This window comes from Bombina bombina, chromosome 2 (genome assembly GCF_027579735.1).
Source record: "Bombina bombina isolate aBomBom1 chromosome 2, aBomBom1.pri, whole genome shotgun sequence".
Taxonomy (NCBI): Eukaryota; Metazoa; Chordata; class Amphibia; order Anura; family Bombinatoridae; genus Bombina; species Bombina bombina.
The window spans coordinates 807,719,164-807,738,174 of NC_069500.1; the positions used below are offsets into that span (position 1 = coordinate 807,719,164).

The 19,011-nt window shown below is 34.6% G+C and overlaps 1 protein-coding gene across 1 annotated transcript in view; it reads right to left on the reverse strand.

Annotated features, from left to right (window-relative positions):
- Window positions 1-2,006: 2,006 nt before the first annotated feature.
- The window catches only part of LOC128649647 (fibrillin-2-like), a 77,351-nt gene continuing 60,346 nt past the window's right edge, over window positions 2,007-19,011 (reverse strand). Inside the window, exon 5 of the mRNA XM_053703018.1 lies at window positions 2,007-2,098. Within this exon, the coding sequence (XP_053558993.1) occupies window positions 2,055-2,098 (44 nt within the window). The 3' untranslated portion in view covers window positions 2,007-2,054. The remainder of the gene's footprint in view (window positions 2,099-19,011) is intronic.

Here is a 19,011-nt window from a genome sequence, read left to right on the forward strand (position 1 = left end):
AATGTATAACATTGCTACAAAACTGATTCCATATAATGCTGCAGACACGTGCACACTCCTGAGCTTACCTTCCTGCTTTTCAACAAAGGATAAAAAAGAAGAAAATTTGATAATAGAAGTAAACTAGAACGTTGTTTAAAATTGTATGCTGTATCTGAATCATGGAAGAAAACATTGGGATTTTATGTCCCTTTAAGTATGAGATTTGGAGGTTTACTGGTAACAATTGCAGTGACCATCTTGTGGCGTACTTAAAGGGACAGTATACTGTAAAATGTTTTTTCCCTTAATGTATTTCCAATGACTTGTTATACCAGCTGCAGAGTATAAAATGCATGAGAAATTGCATGCTCAGGATATTTAATAATATAAACTAGCTAGATTTGTGCTTTGAAACCGCAACCTAGTAAAATGGGTTGAACTTGCAGGTAAAATCAGATCCCATTATTTTACATGCTTCTTATCTTATATATATTTGTAAACCAAAACCCCAATACAATGGAGAATTAACATTTTATTACTTAAAGGGACACTGAACCCAATTTATTTTTCCTTCGTGATTCAGATAGAGCATGACATTTAAGCAACTTTCTAATTTTCTCCTATTATCAAATTGTCCTTCATTCTCTTGTATCTTTATTTTGAAAAGCAAGAATGTAAGTTTAGATGCCGGCCCATTTTTGGCAAACAACCTGGGTTGTGCTTGCTGATTGGTGGATAAATTCACCCACCAATAAACAAGTGCTATCCATCATTCTGAACACAAAAATGGGCTGGCTCTAAAGCTTACAGTACTGCTTTTTCAATTATAGAGAGCAACGAATAAAAATTGATAATAGGAGTAATTAGAAAGTTGCTTAAAATTGCTTGCTCTATCTGAATCATGAATGAAAAAAAAATTGGGTTCAGTGTCCCTTTAACTCTCCATAGACTCCCAGTGGGAGTGTAATGTCTTCTGATAGCTGGGTTTACATAGCTGATTTAGCCCTGTGGTATCCCAACCTATACTGTAAAGCTTCTATACATAAGTATAGGCTATTGACAAGCTATTTCAAATGCCAAAATAAAGGTAAATGAGCTACTTGTAAACAATTTAATTACACTCCAAGAGGCAAAATGTATCATTGGAAACAAAGTATAGGGGAGAACATGTTTGGGTAAACTGTCCCTTTAAAATCAACTATTTGTATATTGGAAAATAAGCACTCCTTTAGGGTGTAATATTTCTAAAGTTTAAGTATTATAACGGATATTAATAATTATTACAGTTTGAATGAATAAAATGGTTCAGAGTGTTTCTTTTGAATTTTAACTGAATAATAGGTAAAACAAGTTAAAAAATAAAATATATGCCTGATTGTACTGGGTAAAAGGGGACAGTAACCAGAGTATTAATATGCTCACTCACCCCCAAGGTAATCCTGAAATTGTGGCTTGTATTGTGCCCTGAGGACTGAAACTGGAGAGACACACCGAGGTAGAGTTGTGTAAGGACCTTAATTAAAGGATAGTAAACCCCAAAAATGTGGTGAGATTCAGACAGAGCAGAGCAGCATTTAAAAAAACAAAAAAAAAAAATCAATTTTACTTCCTATTATCAAGTTTGCTTTTCTTCCCATTATATTCTGTGTTGAAGAAGATACCGTAGGTAGGGCTCTGAAAGCACTACATGGCAGGAAATAGCGCTGCTATCTATGTGCTCTTGCAAATTGCATAACATTCTTGCAAACTCTACTTCTGCCCATATTAATGCCTCAAAAATGGGCAACTCCTATGCATACTTCCCTGCTCTTCAACAAAAGATACCAAGAGAACAAAGAAAAAATATAATTGAAACTAAATTAGAAAGTTGATTGCTCTATCTCAAACATGTCCACAGGCCTCCCTAACAGGCCAGATTTTGAGGATATCTCTAGCACATGTGAAGTAAACATATTTTTCTTCTGATTCTATTGACTATAATTTAAAATGCATATAGTGAAGGAGATGTATATACTTACGCTGACCCACAGTGAGTCCCAGTATATCCTTTCTGGCATGTACAAGAATCTTCATTACAGTTTCCCTCCATTCATACACCTCACGTTGCAATTTACAAACTGGAGAAAGAATAAATAGGCATGGCTGAAATGAGACAACCACACAATCACTCTTAGAATGTAAAATGACATTAATGTACTAAGGTGAGAGTCCCCACCTAGGCTTAAATATACTAAAGGCACGATTGTATTTCAAAATATATTATTAAAGTGCTTCAGATATGAAAAGCCTCATTATTCTGATATTAGCAGGATGCGCAAGTACACCTAAAGCAAAATAAAACAAAATCTAATTCCTTATAAATACATTCTACATACTAAGAGCCAGATTACAAATGAGCACACAATATTGCTTTTGTTAAAGCGATATTTCGGCTCCACTTTGTAATACCAGCCTACGCAAATGTGCGCTGGTAATACGAGTTTGGTGCAATGCGAATGAAGAATCGCTTTTCCATAAGCTCCAATGGGAGCCACGTTCTCATGCAGTGAAACTAAACCCACGTGTTTTATTTTATGATTCAGAAAGAGCATGCAATTTTAAGCAACTTTCTACTTTACTCCTATTATCATTTTTTTCTTCGTTTACTTGGTATCTTTTGAAAAAGTGAGAATAAAAGCTTAGCTCAGCACCCTGGATAACGCATGCTGATTGGGGGCTACATTTAGCCACCAATCAGCAAGCGCTATCCAGGTGCCTAACCTAAAATGGGGCCGGCTCCTCAGCCTTTATTCCTGCTTTTCAAATAAAGATACCAAGAGAACGAAAAAACAAAAAAGAGGAGTAAATTAGAAAGGTGCTTAAAATTGCATGCTCTGTCTGAATCATCAAAAAATTGGGTTTAGTGTCCCTTTAAAGGAAAAGTGATACAAAAGAAAAAGTATACTGCAAAGTTGTTTTTTTACTACACATAATTAAGCATTTTAAATTACAATGTCAAAGTGTTTCACATCCCTGCCTAAAAATAATGCTCCTGTATATTGACTCCCTTACATAATTTCTGCTTGTTGTAAATTTACTCAGAGACATGCAATTGCTAAATGGCCTAATGCAGGTAGAAAACCCTTTTATCAAAACTGCTCTGGACCGGAAACAGTTTGGATTTCAATATAGTTTGGATTTTGGAATATTTGCATCTTTAAAATGGTACAGTTTGGTGAGGTGATAGTATCAAGTGTAAACAACAATATCATATGCCATTATGTAACTGTTTAGCAAAACAATAAAGTTGAACAAAGCACATAAAAAATGCATTAAAAAAGTTCAGTTACAATCATAATAACAGCATCTATATAAAAAATATTTTAAAAAAATTTTGCACAAAATAAATTATAAAGGCAGGCAAAGGGCTTTACTATGTCTAAATATGTGACCTGAATTATGTATATTTTTATGTCTATATATGTGTACATTGAATTTAATGTATTTATATGAGTGGTATATATGTATTAACAGACATATAACACATATAAACACCTAAATAAATATGAAGACATATATAGAAATGCATTGGACTCCTTTGCATTTAAGTAGATGAAAAAGCTATAAAATCACATTTATGCAAATATTCAATTTTAATAATGTGTTATTTGTATATTTACCTGTAAATATTTCACATTCCAATGTTCTGCACATAGTAGAATATGTTCTATGTATTTCTAAATAGATATTCCTAAAGTATATCTGTATATATATATACCTATATATAATCATGTGTATATATATATATATATAATATATATATATATATATATATATTATATGTGTATAAATGTGAAAAAATCATATATATATATTTAGAAATACATAGAACATATTCTGCTATGTGAAGAACATTGGAATGTGAAATATTCATATTTTCATGTTGGTTTAGCGCACTTTTTTGACCTTGAGTAGGTTTTTTTTCCACTTTTTTGCTCCATTGACTTCTATAGGTTATCGCGAGCGCAATATTGTACGTTATGCATTTTACGCGCGTCAGGATAGTGCGCAAGCTAAAACAATTTACTTTCAACTCGTAATACGAGCGTAACCCAACGCTTGCAAAAAGGGTACTTCTAGCTCAGCTAATGCTTGAGTGGTAGCGTTAAATAGCACTCCACTTGTAATCTGGCCCCTAATCTTTTGTTATTTTTGCTCTATATCATTATTATCAGTTATAATTATCAGTTATTTGTGCCAACAGATTCTGCAGCGCTAATAATATGAACATTTAATTTTGATTTTAGCCTCCCTTTAAACATAATCTTTTATTATTTTTGTCAATTATTGTAATAACCACCATAAATTAGTTCAACAACAAAAGCAAGATTTCGTTGATGAGGTTTCCCTTTTATACTTGAACCATAATAGCCAAAATGTCTACTCTTTAGCCCTATTATTACTAAATTAACATATTATCCATTTATTTCTGTATTGAGAGAGCTTTTGCATTATCAAACAATACATGGCACAAAGATTTTTGAGTCATATATATTTAATAACTTCCCATGTAATTATAGATAGTGATATAAACAAACTATAAGATTTGTCACAAAAACCTAGACTTTATTTTTTTTATTTATTTTTTAAATCATAGCTTTTGTTGGCGAGGCAAGCAATGTAATGGGATTTTAGAATTCCTTATCTGGGTATATTTTGAACCTGTAGTACAATTCTTAGTTAGCATGCTGTATCACTGTGAGTTAAAATGTAGCCAGAAATCCTTGGTTTGATTTTACATCAACCAATTCTCCATCTTTTGTGTAGGTGAGTGTTAAAACTACCTCCCTCTCAGACTGGGAAATCCCTTTCTGAGACAGATCTTCTCCTCTCCTGGGGTCCAGAGACAGCCAGCACTTAGGGGTACATCTAGAAGAATTCCTTTATGTTATCAATTACAAGGCAAAGCTGTAATTTATTTTCTGACCCCAGGAATGTTCTGAAATGTGGAATAGAGCTGTAAAAATAAAGCCAACTTCTGGCCCCCAGCAGAGTATGCAATAAAACTTTCTACTCTCTAAGGAAAAACATAATTCTTTCATTTAAAGTTATCAATCTAGCTTCTTTCACCTTAAAGGCAATGTCAAGGTGAGTAGGAAGATTAGATGCAGTTGTTATTTGACTGTGCCTTTCATATCTAGGCGTTTTTAGTGGATTCTGGGTTAGTAAGTAATAAATTTCACATTCTATTACTATCTATCTATCTATCTATCTATCTATCTATCTATCTATCTATCTGTCTGTCTGTCTGTCTGTCTGTCTGTCTGTCTGTGTCTGTCTAACTATCATCTATCTATCTATCTATCTATCTATCTAGCTATTTAGCTATCTATTTATTTGTAATCTATTATCTGTCTCTCTAGCTCTCTTTCCATCCATTATAATAGATATATGTAGTTGGGCAAAATTATTCTTAATAAAGTTTGCAAGTAGAGAAAACAAAATTTGTTGAAGATGGACCTTAATGTAGGGAATATTACAATCCAAATACAGACCAACTGAAGAGATGCTGGACAGCTAACGAGAAATTATAAGACCGCATCTGGTAGTAAGAACTCCACTGTATGTTAATAATTTTGGCTTCAGATTTGTTTACACTGACGTTATCTGAAACTGATGTGTGTCCAATACATATCATACTATTTTGAATTAAAACTCGTTTACTTTTGTTCTTGTATAAGATTTTATATAAAGCCTTTCCTGAACTTAATTAAACAAATCTCCTTAAAGAGACACTAAACCCACATTTTTTCTTTCATGATTCAGGTAGAGAATACAATTTTAAGCAACATTTCAATTTACTTCTATTATCTAATTTGCTTCATTCTTTATATATCCTTTATCGAAGAAACAGCCATGCACATGGGTGAGCCAATCACATGAGGCATCTATGTGCAGCCAGCAATCAGAAGTTACTGAGCCTATCTAGATATGCTTTTTAGCAAAGTATATCAAGAGAATGAGGCAAATTAGATAATAGAAGTAAATTAGAAAGTTGTTTAAAATTGCATGCTCTTTCTAAATCATGAAAGAAAAAAATTGGGTTTCGTGTCCCTTTAATAAATGCCTGAAAGTCATATTTGTTTGTTTATATAAAGCTATTTTTTGTTTTGTTTTCTTTTAGTTTTTTGTGGTTGATTTTTTTTTATTTGATGAGATTTGTAAACAAAAGTAGATTCCATGTTTTCTATTTTTATGTGGTTTTGGCTTTGGTTTTGAGTCAGTGATATATAAAAAGGACCCAGAAACATGCTATGAGAGCAAAAAATTTGTTTATGTTTTTTTTTTGTGATGGCATTTTATAAAATCCTGGAAATCTCTGCTCATGTGTTTACGTAAAATGTAATAGTTTAAGGGTAACTATACCTCAATATTTAGCAACTCTTCAGTATGTCAACATCATTACATCAAAAATATACACTTGTAATAGTACTGAAGCAAAATGTATGCCTGATTTTATATTTTTTTAATGTATGGAAAACTAATCCCCATTTACAATTACCACTTCACCATTAAGAAAATAGTTTGTTTTTTGCCTGAGAGTTACCTTAGTACATTGCTTAGTGCTTTTTTACATATGTCGAAATAAAAGCTCGGTACATTTTTTTTCGGGCAAGGCCTGATCCCCCTAAAAACAAGTATGCACGTATTTATGGGGAATGCGCTCTGAAATATTTCATTATTAGGAAACTCCCAAGGTCGATAGTCAGTGGAAAAAGAACATAAGGTTTGTAAGGATGAAAAAAAAAGACCCCAAGGGTTTTAAAAACAGGTTGTTGCTTCAGCTGTGGCCTGATACTTTCTTTCTCTAGACCTAAAATAATCTCACTTTTTATACGTTCCAAAAAATACATATATTAAAAAAAAATATTGGATGGTGTACATGGAAACAGTCTGAGCCAAACTATTCCTGAATGACTGTGAATTCATCCAGATATCACAATGGTAACTGGTTTAACCCCACTGCTGCGGCTACAGTTAGGTTTAAAACTGGGATTTCAGCAGTAAGTTGAATTTTATGAAAGTGCATAGTAATTGAATATTTGAATAAGGGAAAAATTATACTTTTGTAAGAATAACTCATTCTCTTGTTCAGTCAAATGTTTTGTCACATTGTGGTTATAAAATATAACATAAAATTGTAGCTAAATTGTTTTTTTGTTCCTTAGTAAGCTAATCATGTGTCTGAATGGATGGAAAATGACTTTGAATGAATACGTTTTTTTCGGTTTGTCCTAAAATCCGAGTCCTAAATTATACACAGGGGAAAAAAGAAGAATGGAATGAACCTTTACTATTCATGTGCCCTAGGGATCAATTTGAGATCAATATGGGAAACTGTTTTGTTTAACCAATTAAATTATTTGTTTGTTATGGATGACAATGCCATAGAAAATAAATAAATTTAAAAAAAAAGCAGGAATTACATTCAACTTTTTAAAATAGCAACCTCTATTGTATTTAAAGTGAAGGTCTATTTTGATGAATTAGTGCCCAGTTTTTAATAATCCTATTAAAAACAAGGGCACTTTAATTCATCAAAATTGACATTTCACTAGTTTTCTTTAAAAACTTACCTTTTAATCCTGAATGCAGCTCCAGCGATTCCCTCGTCCGTCGGAAGCCTCTGCAGACGTCAGAAATGACGAATCAGGCTTCCTCCAATCACAGCTTCCCCCCGGGGAAATCTTGGCCTGATGCAACGCTCTGATTGGAGGAAGCCAGATTCGTCATTTTGGACCCGCAAAGATGGCTTGCGACGGGCCGGAGGAAGTGCTGGAGCGGCTGCCAGGATTAAAAGGTACGTTTTTGAAGAAAACAGTGAAATGTCAAATTTGATGAATTAAAGTGCCCTTGTTTTTTAATAGGTTTATTTAAAATCCGGGCACTAATACATCAAAATGGACCTTCACTTTAAGTGAATGTAGTTGTTTTTTTAATCATTTTTTTTAATACTGAAATACACTATTTACTGTCAATTTTGAACATAAAAATAAACTGCACTATGTGGAACTTTTTCACAGCCTTTGAAGCATATGCAGTGCACGGCTAACATTTAATAAGCAAAGCGGGGCTTCTTTAGCCTCTTTGCCACCTCAGTAGTGGCAAGATCAATCACCTGATAGTCACTTGGTTCGGGGTGTTTTATATGCTTTACTCTTGCACAATTGGTTACACAAAAGCAGCGGGGCAGCATTGCACAAGATAACTCTTGATTCTGTGCTAAATTTCACCATGGAATGCCGCATCTTCTTGAGAACTTGTCTGCAGTTTGATACATTTTCCTTTATATGTCCTTATAACTTAATTTTGTCCTCGTTGTTCAACTGGAAACCCAGTGCACACCTTGTGAGATGCCATAAAAAGGATATGGCACGCATTAGCCCACTCAATAGCTGCAGTGGACCCATGCTACTTGCTGCTAGATGGCTGATTTGTCAGCATCATCTTCTAATACCACTAAAACAAACTGGTAGGATGACAAATAAAAAAACAACCTGCTCCTACAATATAGAACCTTTAATTTTTTAAATGAAATGTCCCTTTAAAGGGACAGCCTACTTGAAAATTGTTATTGTTAAAAAAAATAGATATCCCCTTTATTACCCCATTCCCCAGTTTTGCATATCCAACGCTGTTATATTAACATGCTTTATAACCCTAAGATTACCTGTATCTAAAACTCCTGAAGACTGCCCCTTATCTAATTGCTTTTTTAAGCTTTTTACAATCTTGCATTTTAACCAGGTAGTGCTGGTTCTTGTGAACCTATTATTTTCCTGGGAGTGAGCACAATGTATCTATATGGGGACACACCCGAACTAACACTCTCTGGCTGTAGTGCAAGGTTGTAACAAGCTTTAAAAAACGAACCTTAGATAAGGGGTTAGCCTGCAGTCGCTTAGAAGCAGGCAATATTAGAGGTTTATCAACGTATATTAATATAAGAAAGTTGGTTATGCAAAAACTAAGGAATGGGTAGTAAAGGCATTGGCCAACATTTAAGAAGCTCTGGCGGACAAGGATCACTCCAGCAAACCTGTCCGCCCCGGTATCGCAGCTACTGCATTTATCATTGCACCAGGAGCTGCTACCATGCGGCCAATCGCGTGCCAGCAGAGGATGCCAATCACCACGGTCTGACTTGTCCGGGGTGATTTTGGTCCACCAACTCAGAGTTGGAGTGTAGGTTAGGAAGCAGCAGTCTAATGACTGCCTGTTTCCTAACAATCGGCTGTAGGCCTCGCTTATGTGAGCAAGCATCGAAGCTATATAAAGCTATAAAAGCTGCATCTCGCAACTTTATTAATTTCGCCCATTATCTATCTTTTTAAACAATAAAAAAGACTATACAATGATACCCTTCATATGCCCCCCTGTATCCAAGTTATAAATGCTAGGATCTATAATTCTTTTGTGGTGGTTTTCTATAATCTTTTTATTTGTGCGGATCTTCCAAACTAATAAGGCCTCAAAAATATATTAGTCTTTATTGTTTTAAATGGCAATGTGAATGCTGTTACCTCACAGTGCCTTTAGTGTTTCTGCTGAACAATATGATATAAAACCCAATGTTCAGTTGCTATGTTCTTGTATAAATAGTGTGTTACTATGCATATACGTGGCAGGTCTTACAGAGCACATTTAATAACAAACCAGAAGTTTAAATACCTTTACATGCAAACTGGCACCCTTTTGAATGCTGCTTAATATGAGCAAAGATACTTAATTTTCGCAGCATATTAAACAGGTTAAAAGGTCAGTCCTATGATGGAGAAAAGTGGTAAAAGTTTATGGTTAAGGGGATCAGTGCATATGTAGTGATAAAAGGTGATCTAATGACAGTGACTTGTGTAACGGTTAACGCAGGGCCATAAAAGATACAGCCGTAGGCCACATCTGGTCCTTCAAGAAGATTTTGTGTGACTCAGAAAAAAAGACATTACCAATTTGTTGTTAAAAAAAAGTAGTTCTACACTTCTTATTAGGTAAAAAAATTTGAGTTGTATATGAAGTTAGGATTGCCACCTTTCTTGTCAAAAATACTCACCTGTGCTATTAGCAACATTAGCATAAATAAATAAACAGTATAACTCAGAAAATAATGTTCCTAGCACTAATAATAAATGATCATTTCTTCATCATTACATTGTAACATATTTATTCTGTTTTATATTTTTATTTCCTACATTGACCTGAACCTTAAAAATGTTGTCCATGTCAGTAGAATACCAGTTTGGTAACCCTATTATACAGGTGAAACCCACCCTCTTTCTTGTGTAGTAATAGTACTTGTCCAACACTCTCACTAGACAGACCAAACGAAAGATACAACAAATTGTGTAACTAGGTATTCTTCAAAATGCTGCAAAGCAAACAGCTGGTTTAGGTAGTTAGTTTGAAGAATACATAGGTTACACAATTGTTTTTTTTTCTTTGGTCCCTCTCTAGTGAGAGTGGGACAAGCACAATTTTTACATACAAGCAAAATTAAGGCCCCATTTTAATACATTAAATACATTAAAGGGATATAAACCCCCAAATGTTTCTTTCATGATTAAGACAAGGGAGTAGATTTATCAAGCAGCGATGCCCTGCAATCTACCCCGAAGTTTCAGGTCCCACTCATAAGACCGCTGCTCCCTTAACTCATCTGCCACACTTCTGAGGTGGCGGACAGCAATCATCCTGATCGGATACGATCGGGATGATTGACACCCCCTGCTAGAGGCCGATTCGGCCGTGAATGTGCAGGGGGGGTAGCGTTGCATCAGCATTTTACTAGAAATGCTTGTTGCAATGTTAAATGCAGACAGCGGCATTTAGCGAAGTCGGGAGGACAGATCTTCTACAGCGGATCATGTCCGCCCAACATTTAATAAATCTACCCCAAAGCATACATTTTAAACAACTTTCCAATTTACATCTATTTTCAGATTTCCTTTATACTCTTGGTATCGTTTGTTAAAGGAGCAGCAATGAACTACTGGGAGATAGATGAACACATTGGATAAGCCCAATAACAACAATATGATGCAATGGCAGTGACATGTTAAATGTGTTTTCAATTTTTAAAAAATATTAAACATATTCCAGAAAAGAAAAAATAATAATTTGCTAGATTTTCTCAATATGAGTAACTATTTTTGTTTCATGAGGACCACTAACAAATAAAGAATAGTTATTTTGCTTCACTCAGTGTAAATCGCTCCAATTTTAGAAGTTACCAGTTCATTTTTTTCTCTCCAAGAAATACAAATTAGCTAAATCCCTTTTGGTTTGCTTTCTAACATTCTTGATAGTGCATGAGAAACCTTCTCCCTAAATCCTGCCTTAAGACACGCACTGTATTTCCTGAGGCTTCTACGGGTGATGCCAAAAGAAATACTCATTTAATTAGTGCAGACTGGGAGTTTGAGCTAAGCCTGAGCGCAAAAGAAATCGGATTTCACTAAACGAGTTCCAATTAAAACTCACTTTTCAATTTCACTTTTTTTTTTTTTTTTTTTTTTTTTTTAAAGAAATGGTATAAACTATTAATTGCTTGTCTCAAGAAAGAAGAGCCTTCAATAAAAAATTGAAAATAGCTCTCATTGTACCACAATAATTTGTTTGAAATATTTTGAGCACAGAGTGGTTTCTCCAGCCATAAATAATAATAAATAATGCAAATTATTCTCCAATGTACGGAGAAGATTCTAATAAAATAATAGGAATATTTTTTTCTGTCTGGAAAAAACGCCTCTATGCTTATTGAATCCTTGATATTGATTCTTTTTTATCTGTATCAATGAAACATTAAAGGAACATTAAACTCAAAATTAAAGTTTCATGATTCAGAAGGAGGATGCAATAAAAAAACTACTTTCCAGTATACTTCCATTATCAAAATGTTCAACATTACGTTTATATGCACACTTTGTGAGGCTTCAGCTCCTACTAAGCATGTGTAAAAGTGCACATTATATATGTAAATTAATTTTGTGATTGGCTGATGGCTGTCACATGATATGGGAGAGGGGGGGGGGGATTGTATTAACTTTGAAATTTGCCCTAAATTTTTCTACTACTAATTTCAAATTCAAATTAAGGGCTATTGCATTGTCTTTTTATTGTGTATTTATCAATTATTTAATTGTACTGTATGTAGTGGCCCTTTAAACACTCTGAGATTGTAATATAACACAATTATACTGTATATAGTAAACACATATTTGCAATTTATTTTCATTACTTATTTTATTTCTATTTCTGTAATTTAAAACTGAAAATTTGTGGGTTTTCCAACTGTGTTAGAATTGAAGACTCTAGACTTAACTCTGGTATATTCAGTTGAGGAAGGAAATCTAAGTTACAAAATGGCTGTGTCCATTACTAAAAGACACTAAAACGTTATATTGTTTTTTTGATAGTTAAACATCTAACATTACCAAAAAATAATCTGAATATTATTATCTGGCTAATCACATCTTTAAATGTATCATTTTAAGTAATCTTTTAATTTAGTGTTTCAATTCACTTGAAATATTAAAGGGATATACTCCAAACAATTAGGAGTATGGAATTCCACAATGTTTTTCAATTTCAAAACTAACCCATAAAAATAACAGGTTTTTCATATAATTTTCCAAATGTTTTTTTCTTTGCACTGTAAAAAACATGTAAGATACTTTGTACTTAGATCCTTAAAGGGATATGAAATCCAAATATGTTCTTTTGTGATTCCGACAGAGCTTTAAAAAGTTTACAATATACTTCTATTATCAAAATTGCTTCATTCTTTATGATAGTCCTTTGTTGAGGAGATACCTAGTTAGACATTTGGAGCACTAAATGGCAGGAAATAGTGCTGCTATCTTGTGCTCTTGCAAATAGATAACATTCTTGCAAAACTGCTGCCGCATAGTGCTCCAGAAATAGGCAGGCTCATAAGCGCACATCCCTGCGTTTCAAACAAAGGATACCAAGAGAACAAAGAAAACTTGATAATAGAAGTCAATTAGAAAGTTGTTTAAAATTGTATGCTCTATCTAAATCATTAAAGATACATTTTGGGGTTCATATTCCTTTAACCAGTGCTGTTCCAGTCCATCATAAAATACTTTTTTTTGCACTAAAATCCAAATAATGAATGTATGTGTATACACAACCACCTTGACTAATTCATCATTTATTTTGGTCCCTTTGGCGGAGCATATCTTAAAGGGGCAATGAACCACTATTGCTTTTTTTGTAGAAATCGAGCTGCCTCTCTCTCATGCAGAGCGGCTAAAAAACTAAACCTACACCCTAGGTTTTTAAAATACTGCAAATTGAGAAGAAACAGCTATTCGATTTGCAGCATTTGCAGGTCGTAGGACTTGCTTTTAGGCCTCTCTAGGGAGAATAGGACAAGCGCAATTTTAGACTAATTCAAGAGGCTTTTAAAGCTCCTATTACCAGAAATGCTGTGTGAAAACATTGTAACGCATTGCATCTTTTTCTAGGCTATTATAATCTATTAAAAGAGTATTGCTCAAAGTACTGTAGATATACTATATAACAAGACAATCTGGGTCATTTCATGAAAAACTATAAGAGATAAGATTTTACAGGCTTTTCACTGGGGTTTTTACAGGCCTTCAAAAATAGCAAACGATATGTCGTCAATAAAATCGTAAAACATAATCGCTTATTGATTCAGTATTTTAATAATAATAATGGCTTAATGTGATTGAACAAGGATTTTTCATGAAACCAATAATATATTTTTTTTAAACATCCATCCAAATACTTGATTACAATCATAAATGAACATTCTGAAGCCCGTAATTAAGTGTTGTACAAGTTTTATAGGTGTGATTTCGGTTTATTTTTTTGTGATTGATCATGTGGGAAAAAACATTAACAAACAGCCAAGTAATGCTGCTTTAAATGGGCCACAATGTGATTTGAATAAGCCAAGATGGTTACAACTACAAAAATAAAAAAAATAAAAAAATCTGCTCAAAAAGTGTTTTCTGATTGGAAAAATCCAATGTTGGAAAATATGTTAGAGGCTTATTGTAGCTATTTTCTATAAACAAATGTATGGTTTACATTTAAGTACTAATAGCTCAAGCAGGATTTAAAGAAACCTGTAAATAAGTGACATAATATTTGGATCAAGATAATGCTACAATGGGGCATTTACTGACGTAAAATACTAATAAGCCTTTCCAATAAATGGCCATGTTTATCACATATGTGTATAAAGTTGTTTTCTTTTCTTAAACAGTTTTAATATGCATAACACAAGGTATGTTTATAGTGAAACACAGTATCTTATAGAGTAACTTCCAGTGATTATGACCAAATTATATTATTGGCTAAATGAAGAAAACTGTATTCAAACACATTAGTCATAAGCAAAAACATATTAATTGCTTTGGCCATTTATGGGTATGGTTCTGTGAAAACCAATTTAGTTTTGTAGAAATAGCAGATATAAACACATAGTTAAAGTCAGCTTCTGACCAGCAATGCACTACTGGTCCATACATAAATACAGCTGTTGAGCCCATTAGGAGCAGCATATGTGAATAGCCACAATAAACATCTGTGACTAGAAAAGATTATGCCAGTAGTGCAATCCTGTGGAAGGGATCAATATAAAATTGTAAATTATCCCAACGAAAGTATACATGAAGTAAACGGGGTCAACTGTGGGTGACTCTGGGTTTAGGAATTTTGATATGAACAGTTGTTTTTCCTTCATGTACTTGCCATAAATTTCACGTCACTTTTGATAAATTATGATATTAAAATTCATATATATATATATATATACACACACACATACATTATCCAACTGGTCTCTATCAACACTAAAGCGCCCGTACAGCTGATCTAGCAACTCCTCACCCTATTTATGAAGTTGGTATCATTTAATCTCTATCCTAAAATAAGTGTCCCAGAAGCACTTTGTTGAACTCTAATATATTTGACACTTTATGTTGCAATCTTTACTTTGTCTTCTTGAAGCCGGTAATATTCAGTTCTATTGTGCTGCTTTGATTTAAAAGCTATTATTTTTTTATCTTCTTAGTATTAGCACAAAAACCATCTGCTGCTTTAAGCAGCTACAAGATTGATTTCTGGAGATAACATCTATTACTGTATTAATAACAGTCCTTACTCATAGTAAAGGTCCCCCTGTGCCTTAGCATTCAGACACTCAAATTGAGAACATATGAGTTCTGTTCCTTGGATGTTAGTTACACAATAATTGCCTGCACTATGATTTTCCATGAATCTTTTTCTCCAGTGTCAGGCCCCTTGTGTCCATTCTAGGAGATTGGGAGTTCTTTGGCCTTGGCTGATAGAATAACTCAGTGTCAGCAGAAAATCTAACTGCAAACAGGATATATATGAGAGCGCTCTGTATGCACAAATCTGTGGAGTTTTTTGCAGATAATAGACAAAATACTTTAGAAGAGTCACATATGCAGATAGATCTGCTCCAGAGAACCTCATATAAATCAAAGCCTGACTAGTTTTATCAAACATAGGAACCATAATGGGATTGGAGCTCTACTTTGCTGATTTCTATGCTACTTTTCTCTGTTTGTTTAGGTCCTGGTCTCCTAAAAATGAAATCTGGACCAATCCAAATGTCAGGACCCGAATCTGGCAACACCCAAACCCAGCTACAAAACATTGTCTACCTCTTTAGAAGACCTATATTCCACTCATGAGGCACCCCTGGATCTACTGGATACCACCTCAATACTGAGCCTATTAATCCAAATTGGAAGTAGAGAATGTTAGGTGGTATCCAATAGGATGGGCGAATGTGCCTGAACGTTTGCAATTTGTTTGGTAGAACGAACAGTTCTGTGGTCATTCGTTTTGCACCAATCGAATGTTGATAAGATGGAAAATCGAATAAAATTCGGTAATCAAATGTTTTTTCCAATTTCAAAATGTTGCTTTTGTTTTCGACAATGTCCATTATTAGATTGAATATTACATTCAAACTTTTGAATGTCATATCACAATTTACACAAATACTATCAGAAGTTATTATTATCATTATATTTGTATAGATGCCACCAAATTCCGTAGCGCTGGGTTCAATAGTTGTGTGGTGTTAGTAAATTTATGTAAAAATTATACCCATAATAGATAACAATATGTTGCTTCAAAAGTATCTCTATTTTCGAATATTTCTTAATTTTGAATATTACATTAACAAAACAGAATTATAACATATATTACATTAAATAAACGACTAATGTGTTAAAATGTATTTAATTTTTTTCGAAGTTGAAAAGGTTATTCGCCCATCCCTAGAATGCTACCAAAAAAAACATAATTTATGTAAGAACTTACCTGATAAATTCATTTCTTTCATATTAGCAAGAGTCCATGAGCTAGTGACGTATGGGATATACATTCCTACCAGGAGGGGCAAAGTTTCCCAACCTCAAAATGCCTATAAATACACCCCTCACCACACCCACAATTCAGTTTAACGAATAGCCAAGAAGTGGGGGTGATGAGAAAAAAGTGCGAAAGCATAAAAATAAGGAATTGGAATAGTTGTGCTTTATACAAAAAAATCAAAATCACCACAAAAAAGGGTGGGTCTCGATGGACTCTTGCTAATATGAAAGAAATGAATTTATCAGGTAAGTTCTTACATAAATTATGTTTTCTTTTCATGTAATTAGCAAGAGTCCATGAGCTAGTGACGTATGGGATAATAATACCCAAGATGTGTCACTAGAGAGGGAGGGATAAAATAAAGACAGCCAATTCCGCTGAAAAATAATCCACACCCAAAACAAAGATTAAATCTTATAATGAAAAAAAACTGAAATTATAAGCAGAAGAATCAAACTGAAACAGCTGCCTGAAGTACTTTTCTACCAAAAACTGCTTCAGAAGAAGAAAACACATCAAAATGGTAGAATTTAGTAAAAGTATGCAAAGAAGACCAAGGTTGCTGCTTTGCAAATCTGATCAACAGAAGCTTCATTCCTAAAAGCCCAGGAAGTAGAAACTGACCTAGTAGAATGAGCTGTAATCCTTTGAGGCGGAGATCTACCCGACTCAACATAAGCATGATGAATCAAAGACTTTAACCAAGACGCCAAAGAAATGGCAGAAGCCTTCTGACCTTTCCTAGAACCAGAAAAGATAACAAATAGACTAGAAGTCTTTCTAAATCCTTAGTAGCTTCAACATAATATTTCAAAGCTCTTACTACATCCAAAGAATGTAAAGATCTCTCCTTAGAATTCTTAGGATTAGGACACAATGAAGGGACAACAATCTCTCTACTAATGTTGTTAGAATTCACAACCTTAGGTAAAAATTTAAATGAAGTCCTGCAACACCTGCCTTATCCTGATGAAAAATCAGAAAAAGGAGATTCACAAGAAAGAGCAGATAACTCAGAAACTCTTCTAGCAGAAGAGATGGCCAAAAGGAACAAAACTTTTCCAAGAAAGTAATTTAATATCCTAGAGAATGCATAGGTTCAAACGGAGGAGCCTTGTAAGAGCTCCCAGAACCAAATTAAGACTCCAAGGAGGAGAAATTGACTTAATGACAGGCTTGATACGAACCAAAGCCTGTACAAAACAATGAATATCAGGAAGATTAGCAATCTTTTCTGTGAAAAAGAACAGAAAGAGCAGAAATTTGTCCTTTCAAAGGAACTTGCAGACAAACCTTTATCCAGAACCATCCTGAAGAAACTGTAAAATTCTAGGAATTCTAAAAGAATGCCAGGAGAACTTATGAGAAGAACACCAAGAAATGTAAGTCTTCCAGACTCGATAATAAATCTTTCTAGACACAGATTTACGAGCCTGTAACATAGTATTAATTACTGAGTCAGAGAAACCTCTATGACTAAGAATCAAGCGTTCAATTTCCATACCTTCAAATTTAATGATTTGAGATCCTGATGGAAAAACGGGCCTTGAGATAGAAGGTCTGGTCTTAACGGAAGTGTCCAAGGTTGGCAACTGGCCATCCGAATGAGATCCGCATACCAAAACCTGTGAGGCCATGCTGGAGCCACCAGCAGTACAAACGAACGTTCCATTAGGATTTTGGAAATCACTCTTGGAAGAAGAACTAGAGGCGGAAAGACACAGGCAGGATGATAATTCCAAGGAAGCGACAACGCGTCCACTGCTTCCGCCTGAGGATCCCTGGATCTGGACAGATACCTGGGAAGTTTCTTGTTTAGATGAGAGGCCATCAGATCTATTTCTGGAAGTCCCCAGATTTGAACAATCTGAAGAAAAACCTCTGGGTGAAGAGACCATTCGCCCGGATGTAACGTCTGGCGACTGAGATAATCCGCTTCCCAATTGTCTACACCTGGGATGTGAACCGCAGAAATTAGACAGGAGCTGGATTCCGCCCATAGAAGTATCCGAGATACTTCTTTCATAGCTTGAGGACTGTGAGTCCCACCTTGATGATTGACATACGCCATGGTTGTGACATTGTCCGTCTGAAAACAAATAAACGATTCTCTCTTCAGAAGAGGCCAGAACTGAAGAGCTCTGAAAATCGCACGGAGTTCCAAAATGTTGATTGGTAATCTCGCCTCCTGAGATTCCCAAACCCCCTGCGCTGTCAGAGATCCCCATACAGCTCCCCAACCTGAAAGACTCGCATCTGTTGAGATCACAGTCCAGGTTGGGACGAACAAAAGAGGCTCCTTGAATTAAACGATGGTGATCCAACCACCAAGTCAGAGAGAGACCGAACATTGGGATTTAAGGATATTATTTGTGAAATCCTTGTATAATCCCTGCACCACTGGTTCAGCATACAAAGCTGAAGAGGTCTCATGTGAAAACGAGCAAAGGGGATTGCGTCCGATGCAGCAGTCATGAGACCTAGAATTTCCATGCAAAAAGCTACCGAAGGGAATGACTGAGACTGAAGGTTTCGACAAGCTGAAACCAACTTCAAACGTCTCTTTTCTGTTAGAGACAAAGT